We start from the raw sequence: 26,845 nt of genomic DNA, 5'->3' as shown, positions 1-26,845 counted from the left end.
GGTTTATTTGATTTTTTTAATTTTATTTTAATTTTTGAAAAAAATGTCGACGTGTTAGAGTCAAAATTTTATATGCAGTCCCTATATTTGTTATTTTTGTTCAATTTATTTCAAATTTTGTTTAAAAATTGAACAATTTTAAAAAAATTATTTAATTTTAAAAAATGCATATGTGTCAACCTAGCATCGCGCCATGTGTCATAATCAATGCTTTATATTCAATTTAGTCACTTTGTTTGTTATTTTTGTTCAATTTAATTCCAATTTTGTTTAAAATTGAGAAATTCTCAAAATTGAGATCAAATTTAATTTTTATATAAAAGTTATAATGATGTTTTTATTAAAATTCACATTTTTATTAAATATTTTTTGTTTAAGGTTAAAATTAATTTAAAATTAGAACGAGAATTTTAAGGATGAAAACTAATATCATTGATCTAAATTTTTAAAATTAGTCTTTATCCTTATAATTTCCATTCTAATTTTAAACTAATTGTAATTCTAAACAAAAATATTTAATAAAAATGTGAATTTTAATATAAAAAAGTAAATTTGATCTTAATTTGGAGAATGACAAAATTGTTTCATTTTAAAAAAAATTGAAACTAAATTGAACAAAATAATTAATATAAGGACCAAATTGAATATCAAACATTAACTCTAACACCTGATAAGTTTTTTGATTGAATCGTTGACATTTAAGAAAAAATTAAAAAAAAATACAATTAAAATAGAATAAATTACGAAATGACACGTGACCGTCACTATTTTTTACTGTTAATTATTTAAACTGTATTAATGACAAAAGATCACATTGAATAAAATTAACAAAAATTAAAACCAATTTTAAAAAAAAATAAAATAAAAACTGATTTAACAAAATTCGATGAAAATTATTAAAAAAAAATTGATGGTGTAAAGATTTTTCAAAATTATTGAGCATTCCAACATATCAATCAATAACGTTATCTAGTAGTTCAATTTTACATCCAATGTAACGTCCCATTTAATTAATAAGCGGAATTAAAAGAAACGCTACACATAAATAGTACAACAGAACAGTCCTGGGTCCTTAACACCACTCCTACAAAACTAGGCACACCACGATGCCGACAAAAAACAGTTGAAAGGTCTAATAGATGAAAGTAGAGTAATAAAGCATAAAGCAATACATGGGCCATAACCCTAAAGAAAAGCCCATTAAGAAATAAGGTCCAGTCCACGCAGACTATACAGCGGAACCATCACCTCCCTGTTGTCCACGGGCGTTTCTCGCATCTGCTCACACCAACAAGTTGATGATCATCGCAAAAGAGAGTACCACACAACATAACACACAACAACGAAAGTATGGTAAGCTAAAGCACAAAAGATTTCATCCATACAATCAAATATATTTTCACAATCCCATATACACATATCAACTAAGCATGTTATGACTTTCCAAACAATACACTAAGACACGACTCGACTCATCCGGATACATATAACCTGGTCGGATTCAGCGGATGCTCGCACTTATGGTGTATACCTCTGCTCACCCCCGAGCAATGTGTTACAAGTGTTACAATGAATCAATTTCCCTTACCACAAGGTTAGCCCTTAGTGAATTTCAGGCCTCCTGCTACTCTCACCACAAGAGTCAGTCCGCTCTAGGTGAGACTAACTGACTCCTTAGAGTGTCAGGACGCAACCTTACCTTGAATCCTTACCTAGTTATACAAATGGGGCACCACCATGGACACCCACTAACAGGAGCCATGGAATTACGTCCCGACCACTGAAGCGCGACCCTGAAAGCCTCACTTAAAGACTCTAAGGAATTATGCACTGACACAGACTAAACATGCTCAACTAATCAAGAAAGATTCATCATACAAATTTATACATACATATCGCATACTAGTTCTTCATAATCCATCTCTTTCATTTTTCCAGTAAATCCATACCAGCTCATCATTCTCAACCAACATAGTGGAATTTCATCTCATGCCAATGTCGTGTCAATTTAATACCAACCATCTCATTCACTTCACATGCGAAGGTTCACGCCCCAAACCATCATTTACAATTCATGAATTACATCACTCATGCATATTTATTTGTCTTATGCATTTAACACAGTAATCAACATCCAAGCAAGCATAAACCATTTCAGAATTTCAGAAACAACCACACAATCACACTGTCTCGCCCAGCTCCTCGCTCAGGCTGAAGGGTCTCGCTCAGGCGAGCCACCTTCGCCTAGGCGAGGGCTCAGAAAAAGGAAACAGGAGCTCACGCAGGATCTCGCTTAGGCGAGACGTTCGCTCGCTCAAAAACTGAGTTGGTCGCCTGAGCGACCTTTCGCGTAAAAAGGGTCTAGGCGAGTCCCTGTCCATCTCGCCTAGGCGAGACTAGCTCGCTTGGGCGAGATTATCAGGTCTCGCCACTGTTTTCCTGCAACAGCCACACACACCAGTCCAAAACAACATACTCAAACGTTCACAACTAACATAACATCACACCAACCACATAACCTCGAAATTACAGCCAACCAACATGGAAAAACAGAATATATGAGTAAGCCATAGCTTCCTTACCTGGAAATGGCTAGCACGAGACCTCGACCCTAAACAGCGGAAAGCGGCAGTTCAAGGAGCGACTTAAGGTGCTGGAAAGAAATGAGAAGCAGTGGAAAAATGAGTTACCCAGTGTAACAGTAGCAGAACCACAAGCACGAATGAAAGGATACTTACGTAGAGGAAGAGAGCTGGTTCGAACTTGCGTGCCTACGGTGGTACCAAACCCTAGCAAAGATTGAGAGGCGGCTGCGACTCAAGGACAAGGAACATTTTTCTGAAAAGTGAAGGGAAGAGTTAAGGTTAGGACAGTCTTAGGGTCTGAATTTATTTTGAGCTAGCCCTTGGACCCATTCGATTTGAGACAGCCCTTACAAAGATAAGGCAGCAGGAAAAACTGGACCTTACATCCAATACCTAAATTTGAATGTAAATAGCATTAATACCAACAAATTTTACAATGAGGAATAAATAAAATAAAATTTAGAAAATTAAATATCAACAAAAAAAATTTAACTGCATTCCGTAAACTACCGTGACAAAGAAACCCCTATAGCGGCAGAAGAACCACCGTGAGCGGTGGCGACCGGCAGAGAAAGTGTTGGTGTTGATAGCTTTTCCACCGCCAGTGACGGTGGTTGCGCATCCGATGCCGCCGTCCACGGTGCAGTATTAAATGGGCAACTTCTGACATCATTTACTTTTACAAGTGATGTCAAAAAGTAACTTTTACATGATCATGAGCTGAACAAAATATTACGCATGTACTTTGAATTTGAAATGAAATTAAATAAGTAATCAAACCAATTCAAATAGTATCAGTGAGTTAACACATTGCTTTAATAAAAAAAAAGAAGAACAGTGTTTACATCTTATGGTTCCTAAAAGAAAGAAAGAAAAACTCTTTTATATCAGAATTTGAACAGATAAAACTTACACATAAGAAAGAAAAAACCAACCTTCTATATCGGTACAGAATCAATATCCAGAAGAACTATTATCCATAAAAAAATATAAAATACTTTTATTCGTGTCTCTGTCAATTACGTTACTCATTTCAGCTCATACTCTTCTATTCTATTTTTATCACTTTTTTATTTTCAAAGTATGTTATATAAAAAATTTATATGAATAAAACTCCTACATTTTCAAATGCAGTTTCATTTCACTGAAACAAAAATAGACTTAATGTGCTTATAAGCCGACCAAGTTGACTTGTCCACTTCTGCACTGTTCTAATAAAATTGTGGACCCCTATACAATTAAATCCTCTACTTCCTTTTTACAAAATATTATTTGTTTTTAAATTACCAGCTATCTATTTATATTTTTCTTAAATAATATTTTATATTCCCTTAAAATAAAAATTCACTTTTTCCGCGTTTTTTCATCGTAGATAAAAATTGAAAAGCATATATATAAATTATATATAATATATTGATACTTTTATTTAAACATACAATCTGATGAAAACTTCGGTATTTATATAATTATTATTATTATATAATATTAAAAAAATTGAATGAAGCTGTCATAGTGAGACACTAGGACAATGTTTATAAATAGTTCATGAAAACGAAACACTATGTGTAATGGTAATTTTCTGTTCTAGTTTTTCTATCTCATATATCAAAATTAAAGGCATGAATTAAAGAGGTAAAAATATAAAACATTGTTGCAAATGATTCAACAATTTTTTTTAACAATTAAGAACATTTAAAAGACACCTTTTTTATGGTTAAAATATTTAAGAGAATAATTTATCTAAACCTTTTATCATTTTGGCAAGTTCATTTTTGGTAACGTATCTTGCATGCCAGATTGATTATTGTCTTTATCCTTCATATTTTTTTTTCTGTGGTGAGAAAAAGAATTGATCTTTAACATCAGAAAAGAGAGAAGAGAGAAGAAGTGAAAAATAAAAAGAAAAAGAAAACCATTTTGACTCCATTATTAGTGTAGTGTCCAAACTCGTCATCACAACATTTTTGTTCCATTATAAATACACCACCCATTGCACCCTCTTCTCTCCGTATCTCAAACTCAACACACACACACTACCTTTGCTCAAACAAAAAACACCAACGTTGTTTTTCCTCTTTCTCTTCTTCTTCTTTTCTCTTCCCCCATGGAAGGAGGTGTGCCTGAAGCTGATGTCTCAGCTTTCAGAGAATGTTTATCTCTTTCATGGAAAAACCCTTATGTTCTTCGTCTTGCTTTTTCCGCTGGAATCGGTGGTCTTCTCTTTGGTTATGACACTGGTAAATAACACAGAAAACAAAAAATCTAAGTTATCATACTCCATTTTTAACCATTTTCTTGTCTCTCTCAAAAAACATCAAAAATCTTGTTTTGTTTTTCAAGTTTCTTGTAATGAAACAACCCTTCCTCTGTTTCTCACCCTCTCACCATTCCCACTTGTAAATCTCCATGCTTTTCTAAGTTCTAACCACAAAATCACTCTTTTATTTATGCTGGAAACTGTTCTGAATCATATTATTCACGATAGATTAGTATATTTCAAAAGGGTACACGAGGTTTATTTTTACAATATGATTAATATATATGTATAATTAGCATATAATATTATGATTAGTGTTGTTATTATGGTTTTTGATGATTAATTGGGGTGTGTGTAAGTGCAGGAGTTATATCTGGGGCTTTGTTGTATATCAGAGACGATTTCAGATCAGTGGATAGAAAAACTTGGCTTCAGGTAATATTAATATTCTATTGTCTGAGACCATTGATGAAGTTTCAGTCTTTCAATGAATTCAAAATTCTTGTGACTCTGAACTTACTTTCATGGACTTTATTGCCCTTGCTTACATCTTCTCTGTTCACATCCACCAACTTGCAGACAAAACAAACTCATCTTTTTCTATGTTTCAAACACTCACACAAATAGCCTCATACTATTATTATAATCAACATATTCCATATTTTTGCATACAATTTTTGTTAAAATAGTTTCTTTTTTTCAAGAAATACACTGAATGATATATAAAATAATTATGATGGTCGTAAGACCAAATTAAAAAAAAGAACAATAATTTCATCAATTATTTTAGGACAGATTAAAGAGATTAAAACCCTAACTAGTTTGGGAAGAAGATAATACTCCTTCCTTTTTGTAAAGTTTGTATTTGCAAATCACTTTAGTTTTAACTAATTTTTAGGTAAGTTTTCCTTTTGCCTTCGTGATATTTAAATTTATTAAAAACAAAGATTTTTTCTACTAGAATAATAAAATTTTATTTATTTTATTCATAATTTATGGAAAATGTAAAAACCATGACTTGATTTTTAAATGATATATTTTTCTTATTATTTTTGAAAATAAATTTTAACTTAACATGAATTAAGACTTTTTTCAAGATAATATTTTTAATGTTCGTTTGCGAACATTTGAATTGGCTGATCCTGATTCACGGGATGAGATCCAGTTAATAAAATTAACTATTATTTAATTATAATAATAATTATTATTAAACTAACTTCGTTTTTTTATTCCCATAATTAACATAACACTTGCGTATATCTCAATTTAGTTAACGCCCGATTTAAGAGTTCATTTCTAAGTTGAATGAACTGACATCATAAATTTGTTCCTTTCACGTTAGGATGCTTTGAAAAAATGAACCAACCACAAACCAAATACTTGGTTTGTGTTAATCACACTGTAAACAATGAAATAAATCCAATTTATAATTATAAAATAATCATTTTATGGTGGGTGATGTTTAATTAATGAAAGGAAAACCTTTAAATTTTATTGGTATAGTAAAATAAAAAACTAATATTTCTGGAGATGTGTGTGTATGAATAAATGTTTCATGTTTTTTTCTATATAGTATAATGAAATACAAAATAATAAAAAAAGTTAAAAAGGTATCATCACCTGAGAAGTTGACATGTGTCTTGTGTCACAATCATGTGTTAGCTGAAGAAATGTTCCGTTGGTCCCGTTGGGGTGTTGGCCAACAAAAGCAAAATTGAGCACTAGCTGCAGCAACCACTGAAAATCCCCAAATCCTAATTATATTCTTAACCTGCGTAATCAATCATCAAACATATAATTAAGAGAAGGAAGTAACTTGTGGTACACTTTAATTCTGATTTAGTATTGTTTAATTACTAAATGGCCTCAAATCTGTGACAAAGGTCAGATTCTTTTTTCTTTTTTTTTTCAATTTTACTTTTTTCATCTCACTGTTTGAGTTCAATTTCATGCTGTGCTGTATAGTATGTGTGAATGAATTGGAATTGTGACACAAATCTGAAACTGTGATTCTTTGCTGTAAAACAAATTGATGGTGATGTGTGACTTTTGGTATTATTCTCATTCTGTGTGAATTGTAAAAAATCTCAGGAAGCCATAGTGAGTACTGCAATTGCTGGAGCAATCATAGGGGCTTCAGTTGGAGGATGGATCAACGATCGATTTGGAAGAAAGAAAGGAATTGTTCTTGCAGATACCCTCTTTTTTGCTGGGTCTGTTATCATGGCTGCTGCGAATGGCCCAACTGTTCTCATCGTGGGTCGTGTGTTCGTTGGCATTGGTGTTGGTATGGCTTCAATGGCATCACCCCTCTACATTTCAGAGGCTTCTCCGACCAGAGTAAGAGGAGCCCTTGTGAGTCTCAACAGTTTTCTCATCACTGGAGGACAGTTCCTTTCATACCTCATCAACTTGGCCTTCACCAAGGTGAGAAACTGTGCTGTCACTTTTCACTTTCTTACAAATTTGTGCTATATGAATGTGATAATAAATGTTGGTGTTCATGAAATGGGTTTTTCATACATGCAATTCCCTGAGTGTCTCTCAAGCTGTTCTCTAATCAAAATTTGTAGTTTAACCTTCTGTAATCCATGGGGTAAAGAGGGTAACTAGGGTGAAACTTTTCTGACACTGATTGAAAATTTTTTGTCTTGTATCTCTCCTTATTGATAGTGTTAGATAGGCATTAGCTATTTAATGTTTACTAGGAAAGAAATTGAACATACATGAGAGAATCTATTTCCATTTGCATACAGAAGGTTGGTTTTAGAATTAAAATGTGGTGGATCGTTGAACTTTGGTCTTGGTGATCTTTTGTTCATTTAGTATATGGTAAATGAGTTTGTGCATGTTTTTGTCATTCAGGCACCAGGGACATGGAGGTGGATGTTAGGGGTAGCAGCAGCACCAGCTCTGTTTCAAGTTGTATTAATGTTGACACTCCCAGAATCGCCTCGTTGGCTGTACCGCAAGGTTGGATCATCATCATCATCATTGATCAGTTGTCATTGATATGCGAAACTGTAAATCTTAATTGTTATTACATTTTTGTTCCCACAGGGTAGGGAAGAGGAGGCAAAAGCAATTCTGAGAAAGATTTACCCGCCTAGCGAAGTTGAAGGTGAAATTCAGGCTTTGAAGGAATCAGTTGATATGGAAATTAAGGAAACAGAATCATCAGAGAAAGTGAGCTTGATCAAACTGTTGAGAACCCCAGCTGTGAGAAGAGGTTTATATGCAGGCATGGGTCTTCTAATCTTCCAGCAGTTTGTGGGGATCAACACTGTGATGTACTACAGCCCCACCATTGTTCAGTTGGCTGGTTTTGCATCTAACAGAACAGCACTGCTTCTGTCACTCATCACATCTGGTCTGAATGCATTTGGTTCAATTCTGAGTATATACTTTATTGACAAGACTGGGAGGAAAAAGCTTGCTCTCATCAGTTTGTTTGGAGTTGTGTTCTCCTTGGCTATGCTAACTGTATCTTTTCGAGAAAGTGAAATTCATGCTCCAATGGTCAGTGCCATTGGAACCTCTGAGTTCAACAACACATGTCCTGATTACAAAGCAGCTGCGAACCCTGGTGAATGGAGTTGCATGACATGCCTAAAGGCTTCACCATCTTGTGGTTTTTGTGCTGCAGATGACAAGGTACAAATCCATTCCACCATTTTACATTTTAACAACACCACTAACAGACCTACATATACACCAGTTTGGGCAAACGTACCTCCTGGTTTTATTAAAATTATTACTAAGTGTATGAAAAAAATTTACTTTGTCCACTTAATCTTATATATTTGCCTCCATCAACATACTGTCCCCACTGACTTAGGGTCTTAGATCCCCTACCGACCAACGTCATGTTTCAATTTTGTGGTTCAGAACACTCTTACCAATGACCAACATCATGTTTCAATTTTGTGGTTCACAACACTCTTACCAATTACTGGGAGGGAAGGGCTAGAAAACTAGTTCAAGATCACACATAATGCATATGGCAGGATTTTGCATGTCATGTTACTGTCAATTATTGAGAGGGAAAGCAATGAAACAAGTTACTTCAATTCCAAATGTTGACACCACCATACATACAATTTTGCATTTTATATCCATTGACACTAATTTCTATTAAATTTGCAGCTTTTACCCGGGGCATGTTTGATCTCCAATGATGTGACAAAGAAGTTGTGTGGCAGTGATCATAGGGCATGGTACACCAGAGGGTGTCCTAGCAAATATGGTTGGACTGCCTTAGTAGGCCTTGCTCTTTACATAATTTTCTTCTCACCTGGGATGGGAACTGTTCCATGGGTTGTGAACTCTGAGATCTATCCCCTGAGGTACAGAGGAATCTGTGGAGGAATAGCATCCACAACTGTTTGGATTTCCAACCTCATTGTTTCAGAATCCTTTTTGTCCTTGACAGAAGCTATTGGAACAGCGTGGACATTCATGATGTTTGGAATTGTAGCCGTTGTGGCCATTTTCTTTGTCGTTGTTTATGTACCTGAGACCAAAGGGGTTCCAATGGAAGAAGTAGAGAAGATGCTGGAACAAAGATCTTTGCAGTTTAAGTTTTGGCAGAAGAGATATTCTAGCTCTGAGAAGCACTGACTCAAATAAGAACAAAGAACCTTGTTTGAGTCATGTTTAGTTGTTATAGCTCTAAATAGTGAATTAAGTGGCTTGTGAAATATGGTATTGACAATGGTTTCTTTGGGTAAGATTTGTGATAGTTAGAATTTTAGCCCTAATGTGTATGTAGTTGATTAGTTGGGTTGCTGAAAATCCTTATGAGATCCCTAGAGGATTGATATTAAGCTCTTCTTTATGAACTAATAAAAAATGTTAAATTATTATCGATTGCTTTACATTTTCTTTCTCAATATTATGAAACTTATTCAATATAAAGAATTTGATCTTCTAACATGAACATTTTCTATTTGGCTTCTTTTTCTCCTTCACACCAACTAATGGTAACAACACAAGAAAAAAAAGTATTTTTCTGTAGCTTCCTGCAGTCCCTTTGAATTTTCACCAATTATTACAAAAAAGGATGGAATAATAAGGAGTCTCATTGTTGAGCGAGAAAAACCATTTTACTTGAAAAAACAGAGTATGAAGAACATCACATCAGAGATTAGCCCAAAGATAAAATAGAAGAAAATCATTATCCAACAAGACAAACCTGAGACTGCTTAACCTCCACTCACTTCCACACTTTACAATAGTTAGTCAAAGAATCAGCAAGTAGCAAACACCTTCATCAAATAATTTCAAAAAATCACATCACACTCACCTATTAAGGTATAAAATTATGTACTACTTGTATACCATATTATTTCTACTCCAAAATCATAAAATAATATAGATTTTTAATCCAAAACTTTAGAATAATGATTTGGTAACTTACTTTCATCTATGTAATCTTAAATTTACCTTTAATTTTCCACCAATTACTTACTGTCACCAACCCTTAATTACTCTCATAATTTTCTTTTTATTTTGTTGTTAATTGGGAATACATTTATATATATTTTGTATTATATAATTCAAAAAATATTTTTAAATTATATCTGAATTTAAAATTGTATAATTGTTAGTGAGTTTTCAAGTTTTATCCTAAAAATATATAATATATTTTAAGATAATAATATTTTAACTTGTTTTTAATTCATTATTTTAATTATTTTTAGATCATTCCATCACTATGTATTTTCAATTAACATATAATTAAAATAATAGATTAAAAATAGATAAAAAAAATATATCAAAATATCATTATCCAACATTTCAAACCTAAATCTGCAAAAAGTAATTACAAACCTAAAACCATAAAGTAACCCAGCCCACTAATTTGTAACTTGGAATGGACAAGGGAAAGAAACCGAGAGAGTGGTGCGAACGCAGAGAACTCCAAACACAGAACGAAGAACTCAACATCAACACAGAAACTTGATACATAGAGTTTAAAGATTTTACATACAGATATTGAAAAAGTGAAATACAAAAAGTTTCCTTTTTTTTTATAGTATTCGTGCCCTAATCCCAAATTAAACTAAAATGGCAAAATCTACCAAAGTCTCGTCGTGCCCAAGGAAAATCTGAAACAGAGAGCATTGTCGGAGGTCATCGTAGATGGTCAGAGTTCCTTGTTTATTGTCGGAGGTTGCCATTCATTGGTCGAAGGGAGTTTGGAGCACCGCAAAACAAAGTTTTAGAACAGAGGATGCCCTTTACGAATTATCTGTTTCTTAAGTAGTTGTCAAAATCTTCTGCCAAAATGGAATCCTCTATGGTTTAAGTACGTTTTCCTTCATTATACATATACCACTGCAATCTACTTTTAGTCTTAGATTACATGTAGACAATATAGTAGTTCACTTTAATTATGATATGATATTCTTATCAGGTCTTAATGTCTGAACGATCATGAATAGGTTGTTAGTACCTGTTTAGGCTAGAATAACTTTTTATTTTTGCTGACTGGGAATCCTTATCTCAAGAATGCATGGTTTGAAGACTTGTTTTACTCGTTTCACTGGTTTTTTCATTCACATTTTCCAATCAACTTTGTTTATTGCTAACAGCATTGTTCTTATTTCTAATGATGTCGTAATTATTCCTGCACACGTTTCAATTCAAGTGACCAACTTTCGAGCATGAGAATATTGTTTTTATGTGTGTGATTTCATATAGTCTTATTGTATGAAATTCTTGAAGTTGATTTCCTTTTAATGGTATTTCTTAAGCCCGTACACATTTTCACAAGGGCGTGAATTGTTTGTTGGACAGTCCTATGGATCAAGTTTTGTTTAGAAGACTTTACTTTAACATTCATTGGTATGTGACTGATATATTTGAAGCTTAATTAACATATACATCTGTTAGAATTATTACCTATACCTATTGTATCATTAACCCTATGTGTAGGGTGTTGAGTGTGGAAAACTACCTACTGCCATATCTACTGTTGCATGTAATCATGCCTAGTATCTTAGAGTAGTCTTTTCATATCTTTTCATATGTACGTGCTTGCTTCACTATAAATAGAAGAGGAAGAGAGTGGTACTGTTGTCCACTACTCATATTTTAAAGTCTCAGTCTCAAGTTGGTATCAGAGCGGGTCGATCCCGCTCTGGTTTCTGTCTCAGCTGGTCCGTCACCGCTGTCCGCGGTTGATCGCCGTTAGTCACCGCCGCTGTCCGCGGCTGTCTAAGTTCGGTTAACCTCGTTTCTGAACTACCCAACACTGTCAAACAACTTCTCAACACTGTCCGCCATTGTCTGCGTCCTCCGCCGCTGTCCGCCACCGTCCGCCGCCGTCCACCGACGCAGTTCCGTCCGGAAACCACCGGATCTGAACCGCCTCTCCGCGCGACAGCCAACCCCGCCGGTGTCGCAGGCAGCGCCGTCGCCACGCGCCTCCACGCGCGTCTTCTCTGTTCGCTGCAGTCAGGCGCGTGCCGCTCACGCGCCGCCTTCCCGTCGCCAGTTCGTCGTCGCGCCACCTCCGTCGCCGTCGTCGGAGCCTCCTCTACCCGTTTTGACCATCAAATCTCTGTTCCGGTGAAGTTCAGTAGCACCTCTTGTGGAAATCGTCCCTTTCGAAGTCGAAAATCGTCACTGTTTCACTGTTTTCGTCACTGTTTTACTGTTTTCCGAGATCCTCTCTTTATCATGGCCACTGGAGGAACTGGGAGTGCTATTTCATTCTCTGGAAGCCCCTGCATTACGTCCGAGAAACTAAATGGCCAAAATTACTTATCTTGGTCCGCTGCCGTCGAGATGTGGTTTCTCGGTCAAGGACACCACGAACACCTTGAGAAAGATGGCAGCCACGTACCTTCTGAAAAAGCTGAACAGTGGAAACAAGCGGATTTCCAACTATGTGCTCTATTGTGGCAATCGGTGGAACCACGACTTTTGATGTCCCTACGGGCCTTCAAAACTTGCCACTCGTTTTGGAAGCGAACTCAGAATATCTATGCAAATGATATTCAACGCCTCTATGATTCGGCGAACAAGTTGGCATCTATGAAAATGACTAACCATGATATGATGTCATTCATGAATGACGCTCAAGCTGCTGTGGAAGAACTCCGAATGTTCTTGGAAGTCGACTCTCTAGATGAAATGAAGAAAAAGCTTGACAAGTACTATATGGTAATGATCCTCCGCGCTATACACCCAGACTTTAATCATATCCGAGATCAGCTTTTGACCTCTCATGAGGTTCCTTCCATGGAAACTTTGATCTCCCGCATGATACGTGTTCCAACTCTTCAAACTCCCGAAACTCTTGCTGTAGTGGAACCATCTGTCATGGTTGCCACCAGAGGAAGAGGAGGTCGTGGAACTAGAGGAGGTGGACGTGGAGGTCGTGGGCGTCCTCAGTGTACGTATTGTAAAAGGATGGGTCATACCCAAGAAAACTGCTACACTTTACATGGATTTCCTGCCAAAACAGCCAATGTCTCCCAGGCAGAGACTACTGACTCCAAGTTCACTGAGGACGAGTATCAAGAGTACCTACGCCTCAAATCCAACAGCTTGGCACAGTCATCCCAAGCTCCAAGTACATCAACTGTTTGCATCTCTCAATCCATGGAAGGTCACAATTCATGGGTAATTGACTCTGGTGCTTCTGATCACATTTCTGGTAATACCTCCTTGTTCTCAACCATCTCATTCCAAGAAAAATCTCATTTTATAACCCTCGCAAATGGTTCTAAAACATCCTCAAAGGGAGTCGGTCAAGCCATCTTATCTCCGTCCTTAAATCTAAAATCTGTCCTTTTTGTCCCTAATTGTCCTTTCAATTTAATTTCCTTAAGTCAGTTAACCAAAACATTGAATTGCTCTGTAACCTTCGATGACAAATCTTTTGTTATACAGGAGCGTGGCTCGGGGAGACGGATTGGAGAAGGATATGAAGCGGGCGGATTATACCATTTTGGATCTCGTCCACGTGTGTCATGTGTTGCAGCCCCCAATCCTAAAATGTTACATGATCGGCTTGGTCACCCTCACTTGTCCAAGTTAAAGAAAATGTTTCCTGAACTTAGTCGTCTCCAGACTTTAGAATGTGAGTCATGTCAACTAGGAAAACATGTTAGATCTACCTTTCCTAAAAGATCTCAATCAAAGTGTACTTCTAGTTTTTCTGTCATCCATTCCGATATCTGGGGACCTAGTCGTGTCTCATCTTTTGGCTTTAGGTATTTTGTTACTTTCATTGATGAATATTCGAGATGTACTTGGGTTTATCTTATGAAAGATCGTTCTGAATTATTATCCCTCTTCACATCCTTTTTGAATGAAATCAAGAATTAATTTGGTCAAGTAATTAAAATCTTAAGAAGTGACAATGCCAAAGAGTATTTTTCGTCTGCTCTTTCTAATGTTTTGAGTTCCCATGGTATCCTGCACCAGTCTACTTGTCCTCATACGCCACAACAAAATGGTATAGCAGAAAGGAAAAATCGACACTTAGTTGAAACTGCTCGTACCCTTTTGCTTAGTGCCAACGTTCCTGTCCATCACTGGGGAGATGCCATCTTAACTGCAGGTTTTCTTATTAATCGGATGCCATCTTCCTCTCTCAATCATAAGGTCCCTTTCTCCATTCTGTTTCCAGACAATCCTCTCTTTAACACTCCCCCTAGAGTTTTTGGTTGTGTATGTTTTGTTCATGACATGTCTCCCGGGTTAGACAAGCTTTCTGCTCGCTCTCTCAAATGTGTTTTCTTGGGCTATTCACGACTTCAAAAAGGGTATCGATGTTACTCTCCTGAAACCAAGAAATATTACATGTCTGCCAATGTTACATTTTTTGAACAGACCCCTTACTTCTCTCCATCTGTTCAAGATGTCCATGTCATCCAGCAGGTCCTTCCTATTCCCGTGGTTGAATACAATATTTCCAATGTCCCTGTCCCTCCAAGTCTCGACCAAAGTCCTCCTGAGCCATCATCTCCACCTATTGACTCTCTCCAACACAGGACGCCGACGAATAGTCCAGTTGTTCAAGAACATGGTGAATCCCCTACTTCAGATTCTTCTCCCTCGTCTCTTGATCCCATGACTCCTGATGAAGGTGATTCAGGTTGGCCCATTGCTCTCAGAAAAGGTACTCGTTCCTCTCGAAATCCACATCCCATTTATAATTTTCTTAGCTATCACCGATTATCGCCTTCCTATTGTTCACTTTTATCCTCAGTGTCTTCTGTTGTTATTCCCAAAAATGTGAATGAAGCACTTGATCATCCTGGATGGCGACAAGCCATGATTGCAGAGATGCAGGCTCTTGAAAGCAATCATACTTGGGAGCTCGTGCCCCTCCTTTTGGGTAAGAAGGCTGTTGGTTGTCGATGGGTGTATGCAATTAAAGTTGGCCCTGATGGTCAGGTTGATCGACTCAAAGCCCGATTGGTTGCAAAAGGGTACACTCAGGTTTATGGCCTTGACTATTGTGACACCTTCTCTCCCGTGGCCAAGATGACTACTATTCGCCTCTTCTTTGCAATGGCAGCAATTCGTCACTGGCCTCTTCATCAATTGGATATCAAAAATGCCTTCCTTCATGGTGATCTTGAGGAGGAAGTTTACATGGAGCAACCTCCTGGGTTTGTTGCTCAGGGGGAGTCTGGTATGGTATGCAAATTGTATCGATCTTTATATGGCCTCAAACAATCACCACGAGCTTGGTTTGGAAAATTCAGCTCCATTGTTCAGAAATTTGGGTTAAGGCGCAGTGAGGCAGATCACTCAGTCTTTTACAAACATACCTCTCCTGGGAAATGTGTCTACCTAATAGTATATGTTGATGATATTGTTATTACAGGAAATGATACTACTGGAATATCTCAACTGAAGGAGCACTTGTGTAAACATTTTCAAACCAAGGATCTCGGAAGCCTCAAATACTTCTTGGGCATTGAAGTAGCTCAGTCAAAAGATGGAGTTGTAATCTCTCAAAGGAAATATGCTCTTGATATATTACAAGAAACAGGTATGATTGACTGCAGACCAGTAGAGAGTCCTATGGACCCGAATCAGAAGTTAACAACAGTAGAAGGCGAATTATTCTCCGATCCAGAGAGATATAGGAGGCTCGTTGGAAAGTTAATTTATCTCACTATTACGAGGCCTGATCTATCTTTCGCAGTTGGAATTGTTAGCCAGTTTATGCAGACTCCATGTCTTGGACATTGGAATGCCATCATCCGTATTTTAAGGTACCTCAAGAAGGCTCCAGGGCAAGGTTTGCTATATGAAGATAAAGGAAATGTTCAAATCTCTGGGTACTGTGATGCTGATTGGGCAGGCTCTCCTATTGACAGACGCTCTACTACGGGATATTGTGTCCTCCTTGGAGGAAATGTTATCTCTTGGAAAAGTAAGAAGCAAAATGTAGTGGCTCGATCCACCGCTGAAGCTGAATATCGGGCAATGGCGTCTCTCACGTGTGAACTCATATGGGTAAAGCAATTTCTTCGAGAGCTTAACTTCTGTGAAATTCAGACCATGAAGATGTATTGTGACAACCAGGCTGCTCTCCACATTGCATCAAATCCAGTGTTTCATGAGAGAACTAAACACATAGAAATTGACTGCCACTTTGTTCGAGAAAAATTGATGACCAAGGAAATTTGTACTGAGTTCGTTGGGTCAAATGACCAACTTGCAGATGTGTTGACCAAGTCATTAAGGGGACCTCGGATTGAGTTCATTTGTTCCAAGCTTGGTTCATACGATTTGTATGCTCCAGCTTGAGGGGGAGTGTTAGAATTATTACCTATACCTATTGTATCATTAACCCTATGTGTAGGGTGTTGAGTGTGGGAAACTACCTACTGCCATATCTACTGTTGCATGTAATCATGCCTAGTATCTTAGAGTAGTCTTTTCATATCTTTTCATATGTACGTGCTTGCTTCACTATAAATAGAAGAGGAAGAGAGTGGTACTATTGTCCACTACTCATATTTTAAAGTCTCAGTCTCAAGTACATCCTTTTTTTTTTCTTTGGGAAATTTAATTTGTAGTAATATGCCATTTTACTTTTAGGAGTGTCGAACATACAGGATGGCAAACATATTACTTTCTAGTTTCATTAACTTTTAGTCTGGGTAACTCAGTAGTTGCTATGCATTTCTTTAGTTATTCTAAACAAGTATTATTGTTTTGTATATAATAGTAGTTAATCAACCATCTAACTTGCGTTCAAAACAAAGAAAGACTCAATATATACAGGAACTTGAGTACAAATTCAGTCCCTTCAAATTGAGACTGGAACACTTTTTGACCAATTGAAATTGTACCAAGCTTCTTTCCAACTCAAGTACTGAAATATATCTAATCTAGAGTAGGGATTATTTTTGTTTTGTTATTAACTTTACAAAACTATTTATGATTCTTTCATATTGGACCTAATATAGTAAATATGCTCTTAAACAATTCAACTAGGAAATATGATATGTTCATAATTGGACTGGAGAGATTGTATCTCAATACTAGAACATCTGGACCTTAAATTCTCAAATTAATATAATATAGAAATATTATGTGTATGTCTTTTTAATTTTATTCCCTTATGGTAGTTAACAGAACCTGCTAAGGATTTCAATAGTTTCTCGTTTGTGCAATTTCAATAGTAATGCATTTTGTTAAATAGAAATTGAAACCAAATGTGACTGTTTAATTTCGACCTTCAAATCCAATAGTAATGTTCCGGTCACATAATAAAATTATTATTGTAAATTAAATTTAGGAACCAAATTCCCCCTTCTATGCATTGATTTTAATAATCAATAGTGTTATGTGTAGAGTCTCTAAACTCACTCTAGTCCTTTGGCAACATAGTTGAAGTATGCCTCTAAATGGCCACCCTAAATTGACTTCTTTATATGGTCAATTATTTCAGCAATAATTCCAGGAAAAAGACACCAATTTTAAGAAAATGTTTATGTAGGTAATTGACAGATTATAATTTGTGCATAATGATATACGGATCTTACCTATGGATTTTGATCTGTGTGTACTCAGTTACTTATGGATTTAGTCTGTACGTGGTTACATATGCCTAGTTTTATGTCTGCTGCAAGAAGGGCTGTCTGTCTAGGGAGACAATTTAATAGTTCATGTTTTCGAAAATCAAGTTTATCATTTATTTGGGACAAGAAGGTATGAAATTTAAGGAGTATTAAGATAGTCTTGGTGCATGAATATAAAGAAAGCAACTGAAAAAGCTACAGCATAATCTCAATGCAGTGCTTTTATCCCAACTAGCTTTAGTGTCATTAGAAGTTTCTCAATCAGTGTTTCTATCCTGTATTCACTCAGATTTTCCTGCCTTCTCAATGGTGACTTTATTATCTATATCCTCCACTGGTCCAATCAAAACCATCCAACTATCATTCGCTGTTTTTGTGTAATATCTAATCTAATATAATCTGCATGTTCTTTTTTCTTAAGCAACCCAATTGATCTCTTATACTTATGGTTACTAAATACCAGATATTGTTGAAGAAGAGGGATTTCAACAGGTTATATTTGGTAGATAAACTACTGTTACAGAATATGATAGTGGAAGAGGTGAATCGATGTCAGATTCAAGAGTGGTATCCAAGATTCAATATATGCTTTATGTCTAGACTCAATTTCAAGGTCCAAATTCATGCACACAGCAACAAACATAGGCAACAATGTTATCTCAAAATCTATGCTCTATGTTTAGACTCGCAATTTCAAGGTCCAAATTCATGCATACAGCAACAAACATAGGCAACAATGTTGTATCAAAATCACATCTTTTGGCCTTGGAGATCCAAGATTCTCTCACAACCCATTTGGAATCTTTGTTCCGGGCCTGTTCAGATGCTTCTTTGCTTCAACAAGTTAGACAAGTTCACACGCAAGTCGTTGTTGGTGGCATGAATGATATTTGCTCACTGAGTTCCAGAATTTTGGGCCTGTATGTTCTTTGTGGTAGAATCAAGGATGCAGGAAACTTGTTCTTCAGGCTTGAATTGTGCTACGCTCTTCCTTGGAATTGGATGATGAGAGGGCTTTACATGTTGGGGTGGTTTGATTTTGCGTTGTTGTTTTACTTCAAGATGTTGGGTAGTAAAGTTTCACCTGACAAATACACATTCCCTTATGTGATTAAAGCTTGTGGTGGTTTGAATAATGTGCCGTTGTGTATGGTGGTTCATAATATGGCTCGATTGATGGGATTTCATGTGGACTTGTTTGTCGGCAGTGCTTTGATCAAGTTGTATGCAGACAATGGTTATATTCATGATGCACGACTTGTGTTTGATGAATTGCCCCTGAGAGACACCATTTTGTGGAATGTGATGCTTCATGGTTATGTCAAAATTGGAAATTTTGAAAATGCAATAGGGACTTTTCTTGACATGAGGACCTCTTATAGTAGGCTTAATTCAGTGACATATACTTGTATTTTGTCTATATGTGCTATGAAAGGGAATTTTTGTGTTGGTACTCAGCTTCATGGTCTTGTTATTGGTAGTGGATTTGAGTTTGATCCACAGGTAGCAAACACACTGGTTGCCATGTATTCAAAATGCGGGAACCTTTTAGATGCTCGCAAGTTATTTAATACAATGTCACAAACTGATACGGTAAGTTGGAATGGGTTGATTGCTGGATATGTACAAAATGGGTTTTCAGATGAGGCTGCACCTTTGTTTAATGCAATGATCTCTGCCGGTGTCAAACCAGATGCGGTCACTTTTGCAAGTTTCCTTCCTTCTATCCTTAGAACCGGGAGTCTCAAACATTGTAAGGAAGCTCATGGTTACATTGTGCGACATAGGGTGCCTTTTGATGTCTATTTGAAGAGTGCTCTTATTGACATATACTTCAAGGGTGGAGATGTAAAGATGGCATACAATATTTTCCAGCAGAATACTTTGGTTGATGTTGCAGTGTGCACTGCTATGATATCAGGTTATGTTCTTAATGGGCTGAATAGGGATGCTATAAACATTTTTCGGTGGTTAATTAAAGAGGGAATGGTTCCTAATTGCCTAACCATGGCTAGTGTTCTGCCAGCTTGTGCTGCAATGGCTGCTACAAAATTAGGGAAGGAGTTGCATTGTGACATTCTAAAGAAACGACTAGAGAATATAGTTAATGTGGGATCTGCCATCACGGATATGTATGCAAAATGTGGAAGAGTGGATCTTGCTTATGAATTTTTTAGAAGAATGTCCGAAAAAGATAGTGTATGTTGGAACTCAATGCTTTCAAGCTTCTCACAAAATGGAAAACCAGAAATGGCCATTGCTCTCTTTCGCCAAATGGGAATTAGTGGAGCCAAGTATGATACTGTGAGCCTATCATCTGCTCTCTCTGCTGCTTCAAATTTACCAGCACTCTATTATGGGAAAGAGATGCATGCCTATGTGATAAGAAATGCATTTAGTTTTGACACTTTTGTTGCAAGTGCACTGATAGACATGTATTCTAAATGTGGAAAACTAGCGTTGGCTCGATGTGTGTTTGACCTGATGGATGGGAAGAATGAAGTTTCATGGAACAGTATCATTGCTGCCTATGGAAACCATGGTTTCCCTAGAGAGTGCCTTGAACTATTCCATGAGATGTTAGGAGCTGGGATTCACCCTGACCATGTTACTTTTCTTGTCATACTTTCTGCTTGTGGCCATGCAGGCTTAGTTGATGAAGGCATACACTACTTTCGTTGCATGACTACAGAATATGGTATCAGTGCTAGGATGGAGCACTATGCATGCATGGTAGATTTGTATGGTCGTGCTGGCCGTTTGCAAGAAGCATTTGATACCATGAAGAGCATGCCATTCACTCCAGATGCTGGTGTTTGGGGGACATTGCTAGGAGCTTGCCGGCTCCATGGCAATGTGGAGTTAGCTAAACTAGCTTCAAGGCATCTTGTAGATCTGGACCCAAATAATTCTGGATACTATGTATTGCTTTCTAATGTACATGCTGATGCTGGTGAATGGGCAAGTGTTCTTAAAATTAGAAGTTTAATGAAGGAGAAAGGAGTTCAGAAGATACCTGGATACAGCTGGATTGATGTTAATGGGAGAACTCATATGTTTTCTGCTGCTGATGGAAATCACCCAAAATCTGTTGAGATCTATTTGATTCTGAAGAGTCTCCTTCCTGAGTTGAGAAAACAGGGTTATATTCCTCAACCATACCTTCCGTTGCACCCTCAAATCATGGGCAGGCATTGAAATAAGAATGATTGATTTCTTTCGTATTCTCAGTTATAGTCATAGCAAATACTTGATGCAACTAATCATTTTGAGATAACTTCTATCCAAACGTATGAGTATGCTTTAAGTTATCTCTTAAGCAAGTAGTTATTACGTTAGAATTATTCTTCGAAGGTTTCCAATAGTCTAACCTGAATCTAGTATTTACTTGAGAATTGTCACCCACATAGTTTATGAGCTTCATGATTGGGTAAATTATTTCAATCATTCTTGTTACTTCGACCTTCCTTTTTATCAAATTCTTTGTAACCAACATTGATGACTTGTCGAACATAATTCCCCTTCTTCTCTTTTAGTTTTTTTGTTGAATTTATGCACTCCAATCTCTATTTGCATTTACCATTTAACAGAAATTTTTGTTATGTTCAAGTATAAGTAGATTCATATCGAAGTCTTGGAATTTTGTTGACTTTGGTTTGACTGTTGTACTTGTATGTCCTTGCAATATAGCTTAGGGCATGCTGAGATGGGAGAATTATCAGCGGCATATTCTTCTTTTAGTTAAAGTGTGCATACTGCAAAAAGACCAGCAATAACTGTAAGGGCACTTAACAGAAAAAAAAAAAAAAAGACCACTGTTTATCATTCTTTGAAATTGACCAAGCAGGGATTCTTCTCTCTTTCATTCTGCTCCTAAAAACTGTATTAAATAGCTTACAATTACAACGTGTAGATATGCCTTCCTGTCTTCTCCATTTTCCTCCAACAGAACAGTTTGCAATTGTTATACATCAAAAATAGCTGTTAGTTGTGTTAATCAGCTATACCTTAGTTTACACAAATCTTTGTTACTTTCTAAGATATGCTTTATATTTTGCTTAGGTTGGAACACATTTTCTTACATTAATTTATATTATTTGTTGTAGTTGATGGAGAGGAAGTGACTCTGCATCTATTTTGGTGATGAAGCATTTCATAAACAAGCCAAACAAGAAATTGAGCACAACTAACGTGGCCCATCATATTTGTCCTTTAAGAGGTAATTTTCCTTAAGTCCAAACCTCTATTTTATTCTATCTCAACTCAACAATATGCGTGTATTTTTATCTCTGCTGCAAGGAGGGTTGTCTAGGTAGGGAGACTGTTTAATAGTTCATATTTATTGAAAATCAAGTTTACCACGTATTCTTGGAGAAGAGGGTATGAAATTTAAGGCGTATTATTAAGATAGTGGTGTATGAATACAAAGAAAGCAACTGAAAAAGCTACAGCATAATCTCAATGCAGTGCTTCTATCCTACATTTACTCAGACTTTCCTGCCTTCTCAATGGTGACTTTATTATCTATATCCTCCACTGGTCCAATCAAAACCCTCCAGTTATCGTTCACTGTTCTTATCTAATATATAAGCTACTCTGCATGTTTTTTTCTCGAGTCACCCAATTGATCTCTTATACTTATGGTTACTGAATAGCAGATACTGATTGTTGAAGAATAGGTACTTCAACAGGTTGTTTTTGGTAGAGAAACTTCGGTTACAGAATATGATAGTGAAAAAGGTGAATCGATGTCAGATTCAAGAGTGGTATCCAAAGTTCAAATCTGTATCCATCAAGACTGTAATTCATCAACTCCCCGAGTCATTTATTCAGTACCTTCTTGATGACTCTGGGCCCTTCCTCTTACCTGCTTCTGTCTTAAATGAATATGCATTACCCAATAAAGTTCATAATCCAAATGAGGAAGAAGATTTTCAGGTTTCAGAGGGATCTGGAGATGAAGCAGAAGATTCTCCCCCACCTTCGTTTCCAGAACTTGAATTGAAAATTAAGGAATCTATTGTCCCTTGGGGGTGCAGTCTTTCCCAAACTGAATTGGAGTGCTCCAAAAGATTCAGCATGGATAAGTACCGCGGGTAGCCTTCGGTGCGCCAGTTTCAGTGAGATTGCACTTTTATTTCGAGCATATGACTCATTGGTCCATGACTTGTGCCATGCGTATGATTCATGCCAGGATAAATCTTCAACAAGGCCCCATAATTTCTTTCTTGCACTCCGTAAATGGTATCCATCTCTTCATACAGACATGGAATTTCGATGTTTCTTACGAGATCAGAAGTTAATTGGAATTTCTCAACGTGAGGTTACTACTTTTTATTCTATTTTGCTTGAAAAGAAGAATGATCTCCTTTCATTGATCCTAGCATTTTTTAACAGTCATGTGAGGTCTAAATTTGAGTCAGAAAACTACACATTTGATGTTTATATCACAATGGATGAGAGAGTTAAGATTGTGGATTTCAACCCTTGGGGTGCCTTTACATTGCCCTTGTTGTTTGCATGGGATGAATTAGAGAGTATTCATAGTGAAGGAAATGATGTGGAGTTTAGAATTGTGGAAGATCGTTGCGCTGTTAGGCCAGGCCTGAAAACAGCAGTTCCTTTTGATTACTTGGATACGAGTGCGGGCAGCAGTGGTTGGGATCAATTTATAAGGAGTGCAGATGAAGAGTAAGACAACAATCTACAGAAGCTGGTACATGACAATCAGCTGCTGTTTCTCTAAATTATTACTTGATGTAGCAAATAAAAACGTAGCTTTTTAATGTGTATTTTAAGTTTTTTGACAAAGGGGAAAACCCGAGTTTGAAAGCATTACTTCACAGAGGATGCAGATTTCTTATTTAACAGAAACCTTAGTTTATGGTTGTTAAGTTTTTCTGGTTGAACTTCAAACATCAGATATTCTTAATTAAAGTTTTTATGGTCCTTGAAACTCGGGCACACAGACATCTGAAGTGACAATTGTGTACTATAGTATCATTTACTTATTTTCAATAATATACTAACTAAACTTTTGTACAAGTTTTGTGGGTAACACTTCAAATAAGGTCTCTCCTTCTTGAAATACAATAACATCAAATCATTGTCCCATGTAAGAATGTGTTACCATTGTGTTGGCACCAAGTGTTAGGAGTTCAAGTTCAGTAAGCTTCTGGTTCTTAGATTTATGCATATGAAAAAAAAAAACACGCATATGAAAAATATGTAAGAAGCTTTTATTTTTTTCTTTTAAATGTACTGCTTTTCTCTCTTAGTTGTGGGTTTTTTTTTTACGTTATTATGTTTGTATCGAAGGGAGTGCCTATGAATTTCATCACAGCTATATTTTGGTGCGTTTAGAAGGGAGAGGATAAGCAGAAGATGAAGTTAAGGTTGAGAAAGAAGAAAGAGGGAAAATAAAGTAGATGAGTAATTGATTACAGATTCAGTGAAGGGAATGTTTAAATTGCACCAATGTTCTTGAGACCAAGAACAATCCCAACCCCAATGATGTGGCCAACAGTACCACAGGCCAAGGTGTCTGCAAGAGTGAAACCAGCAGGATCACCAGTCTGCAACCCTGAGTCCCTCACCTCCAGCTTTAGCCCTGCAGTCGCTTTCCTGTTTGCTGATGGAGCCAATCCAAACCTTCCAGCAAACAGCATCAGGCTTGTAGAAGCCACCATGATCTGTTCAACATTTCAACAATCTCAATTATCAATCATTTCAAACCAATGATTTCTGTATCTCGTTTAACATCGAAGTGAAAATTTATCAAACAATATAAATAACTCAAATAGAATTATAAAACACGTTTTGACTTCGAATAAATTTTTAACAAAATTTAGTTAAAAACATTAGAATTACGTATTTTTAAATTAGAAAACTAAATTAGACTTAATGAATGTTCTCCCTCACTTCTTTCTCATTCATTTGAACAAGAAACAGTATGATTATTAGCACCATTATGCAGATCCACCAAGCAATTCACATGATTGAGGTATGTATTAACAAGAATTTCTTTGTACCCTTCTAAAAAACTGAGCTTTTATCTATTAAGCTAGGCTTTGTAATGAAACAAATCCATAAGATCCTACCAGATTAGTGGATGAACCAATGTAGTCACATCGAACTCCCAAACCACCCTTTCCCTTGCGCCTCAAGGGTTGGACAGCAACCTGTGAACATACCCAGTTATCACAATCACATTACAATTGAAAATTTTATATATTTTAAAACATCAAATTAATATCTATAAATGTATTTTGAAACCTAAGTAGAGAAACAAAACTGAAATCTCTCAGCTGAAAATCCAAATTATAAGAGCAGAAACAAGAAGATGATATATGTATACTAAATAAAACATGGTAAATTTGTAAATATAAGATGTGCTGACCAAGTTCTGCACAGGGGCAGCTGAGAATTGGGGTCTGAGACCAGTGAATTGGGGAAGAGTGGTGATTGCAGTGGTTGCCATTTGTTAAAACTAAGAAGAGGAAAATGAAAATATGTTTGGTTTCTTCTCTCTGAGTCTCCTTTTTCTTGAAATGTTTTGTGGCTTTCTTCTCTGACTATGATGTATCTAATGGCAGCCACATGAGGAATTTGTGGTCTCAGAAGGCCAAAGTGAGATGACCAAAGATTCGTTATTCCGACGTGGCATTATATGATTTGGAGGAATGGATAATGGATAATGTCTTAATAGCCGCTATGTAACACCCTATTTCTTTCATAAAACAAAATGGCATAATATAATTATTTATTTATATTATTTAATTTGATTTATAAGATAAAAGAAATTTTTGTATAACAAATAATAAAGTTAAGTTTATTGGAGAGAGAAAAAAAGTTAACATTTATCCCACAGTTCAATTCTAGTCATTTTGTTTTCATTTATATTTATTGAGTTTGTGATTTTTAATAGAAATCGGATTCACTATTATAAAAAAAAATTGTTTTATTTCTAAATTAAATTATAAAATATTTAGTACACACAGTTTATATAACTAATATGAGTGGTTTCACCCAAAAATGTCTCAAACTAGGGTCATTTTAAGGAGTAAAGGTCACACTCTGTGAATTACATTAAGTTTTTTTTCTTATTTTAAGCATAATAGATAATTGAAATAGAGTTTGAAATGCTATTATAAAGAAAAAAATTGTTTTGTTTCTATATTAAATTATAAAATATTTAGTCCACACAGTTTATATAACTAACATGAGTAGTTTCACCCAAGAATAATGTCTAAGGTCATTTTAAGGATTAAAGGTCACTCTGTGAATTACATTAAATTTTTTTCTTCTTATTTTAGGCATAATAGATAATTGGAATAGATTTTGAAATGAACATAAAAGTATATAGAATGAGACAGTTTAGTCCTGATAGTTAAGATAATACATATTAGGAATGTTCAGTACAGAACTGATAAAAATAAAATAATTAAAACCCTATCCGAAAAATTGATAATAGATTAAAATAAATATTTTTGAATTGATTTGGATCTTTTTTTTTCTAGAATAAAGTTATTTAGTTAATTTCTTTGACACTTTAAAACTGATCTAATGTGTCTCACTTGGTTAATATTTGTAAATTTGTTGCAGAAGAGTAACAAAAATGTTATGTTTAACAAAAGAATTGAGTTGGAATGAGAGTTATCCTTGTAATGTGAAGGTTATATTAGTAGTCATAATAAAATAAAGTAAAAGATTATTGAAAAGAAACCAATGCAAGAAGTTTGTTACACACGTAGTTATCCAATGATCTTAAATCTTAAAAATCTAAATATGGAGAGGTACATTTCCAAAATAATTTTTAGTTTAATTTTCCAAATAAACATCTTTTGAAAAAACTAACTTACCAAATAAAAATAAATATTTTGCCAAAAATATTTGCGAGATTACTTGTATTAAACTTAATATGATAACAAATTAAATAT

The 26,845-nt window shown here is 35.8% G+C and overlaps 4 protein-coding genes, 1 long non-coding RNA gene and 1 pseudogene across 11 annotated transcripts in view; 4 read left to right on the top strand and 2 right to left on the bottom strand.

Annotated features, from left to right (window-relative positions):
* Nucleotides 1–1,069: 1,069 nt before the first annotated feature.
* On the bottom strand, nt 1,070–2,839 carry LOC114162216 (uncharacterized). The gene is made up of 3 exons (XR_003599166.2): nt 2,739–2,839; nt 2,583–2,653; nt 1,070–1,278 (listed from the first exon to the last, which is right to left on the bottom strand). It is a non-coding gene; the product is annotated as an uncharacterized LOC114162216 (long non-coding RNA).
* Nucleotides 2,840–4,585: 1,746 nt separating this feature from the next.
* Nucleotides 4,586–9,719, top strand: LOC114164024 (putative inositol transporter 2). Of its 2 annotated transcripts, XM_028048481.2 has the most exons (6): nt 4,586–4,822; nt 5,207–5,277; nt 6,934–7,269; nt 7,708–7,815; nt 7,903–8,496; nt 8,989–9,719. In XM_028048481.2, exons 1-6 carry the CDS (start codon nt 4,690–4,692, stop codon nt 9,460–9,462), a joined length of 1,716 nt encoding a protein of 571 aa, XP_027904282.2. In that variant the 5' UTR covers nt 4,586–4,689; the 3' UTR covers nt 9,463–9,719. The 2 variants fall into 2 exon arrangements, with proteins under 2 accessions (XP_027904282.2, XP_027904283.2); XM_028048482.2 differs by lacking the exons at nt 4,586–4,822; nt 5,207–5,277 and adding an exon at nt 6,550–6,725.
* Nucleotides 9,720–10,915: 1,196 nt separating this feature from the next.
* LOC114163128 (Tetratricopeptide repeat (TPR)-like superfamily protein) lies at nt 10,916–22,153 on the top strand. 5 transcript variants are annotated; one of them, XM_028047234.2, is made up of 4 exons: nt 10,916–11,152; nt 18,370–21,196; nt 21,597–21,684; nt 22,013–22,153. In XM_028047234.2, the coding sequence occupies exon 2, from the start codon at nt 18,558–18,560 to the stop codon at nt 21,102–21,104; it is 2,547 nt and encodes an 848-aa protein (XP_027903035.2). In that variant the 5' UTR covers nt 10,916–11,152; nt 18,370–18,557; the 3' UTR covers nt 21,105–21,196; nt 21,597–21,684; nt 22,013–22,153. The 5 variants fall into 5 exon arrangements, with proteins under 5 accessions (XP_027903035.2, XP_027903032.2, XP_027903030.2 ...); XM_028047231.2 differs by having other exon boundaries at nt 18,370–21,336; XM_028047229.2 differs by having other exon boundaries at nt 18,370–21,684.
* On the top strand, nt 22,013–23,951 carry LOC114162787 (uncharacterized; annotated as a pseudogene). Its single transcript, XR_014984727.1, has 2 exons — nt 22,013–22,125; nt 22,586–23,951. The product of XR_014984727.1 is annotated as an uncharacterized LOC114162787 (transcript).
* The window catches only part of LOC114163268 (uncharacterized), an 83,792-nt gene continuing 79,469 nt past the window's right edge, over nt 22,523–26,845 (top strand). Inside the window, exon 1 of the mRNA XM_085667191.1 lies at nt 22,523–22,597. The gene's annotated coding sequence lies outside the window, so the exon portion shown is untranslated. The remainder of the gene's footprint in view (nt 22,598–26,845) is intronic.
* On the bottom strand, nt 24,303–25,513 carry PSAK (photosystem I subunit K). Its single transcript, XM_028047246.2, has 3 exons — nt 25,306–25,513; nt 25,007–25,087; nt 24,303–24,598 (listed from the first exon to the last, which is right to left on the bottom strand). Exons 1-3 carry the CDS (start codon nt 25,384–25,386, stop codon nt 24,371–24,373), a joined length of 390 nt encoding a protein of 129 aa, XP_027903047.1. The 5' UTR covers nt 25,387–25,513; the 3' UTR covers nt 24,303–24,370.

The sequence above is a fragment of the Vigna unguiculata genome, chromosome 9, assembly GCF_037176805.1.
Source record: "Vigna unguiculata cultivar grain cowpea cultivar isolate G323 ecotype 2 chromosome 9, ASM3717680v1, whole genome shotgun sequence".
Classification (NCBI taxonomy): Eukaryota; Viridiplantae; Streptophyta; class Magnoliopsida; order Fabales; family Fabaceae; genus Vigna; species Vigna unguiculata.
Note: the sequence above shows the minus strand (reverse complement) of the source record. Positions and strands in the feature narration are given on the sequence as shown.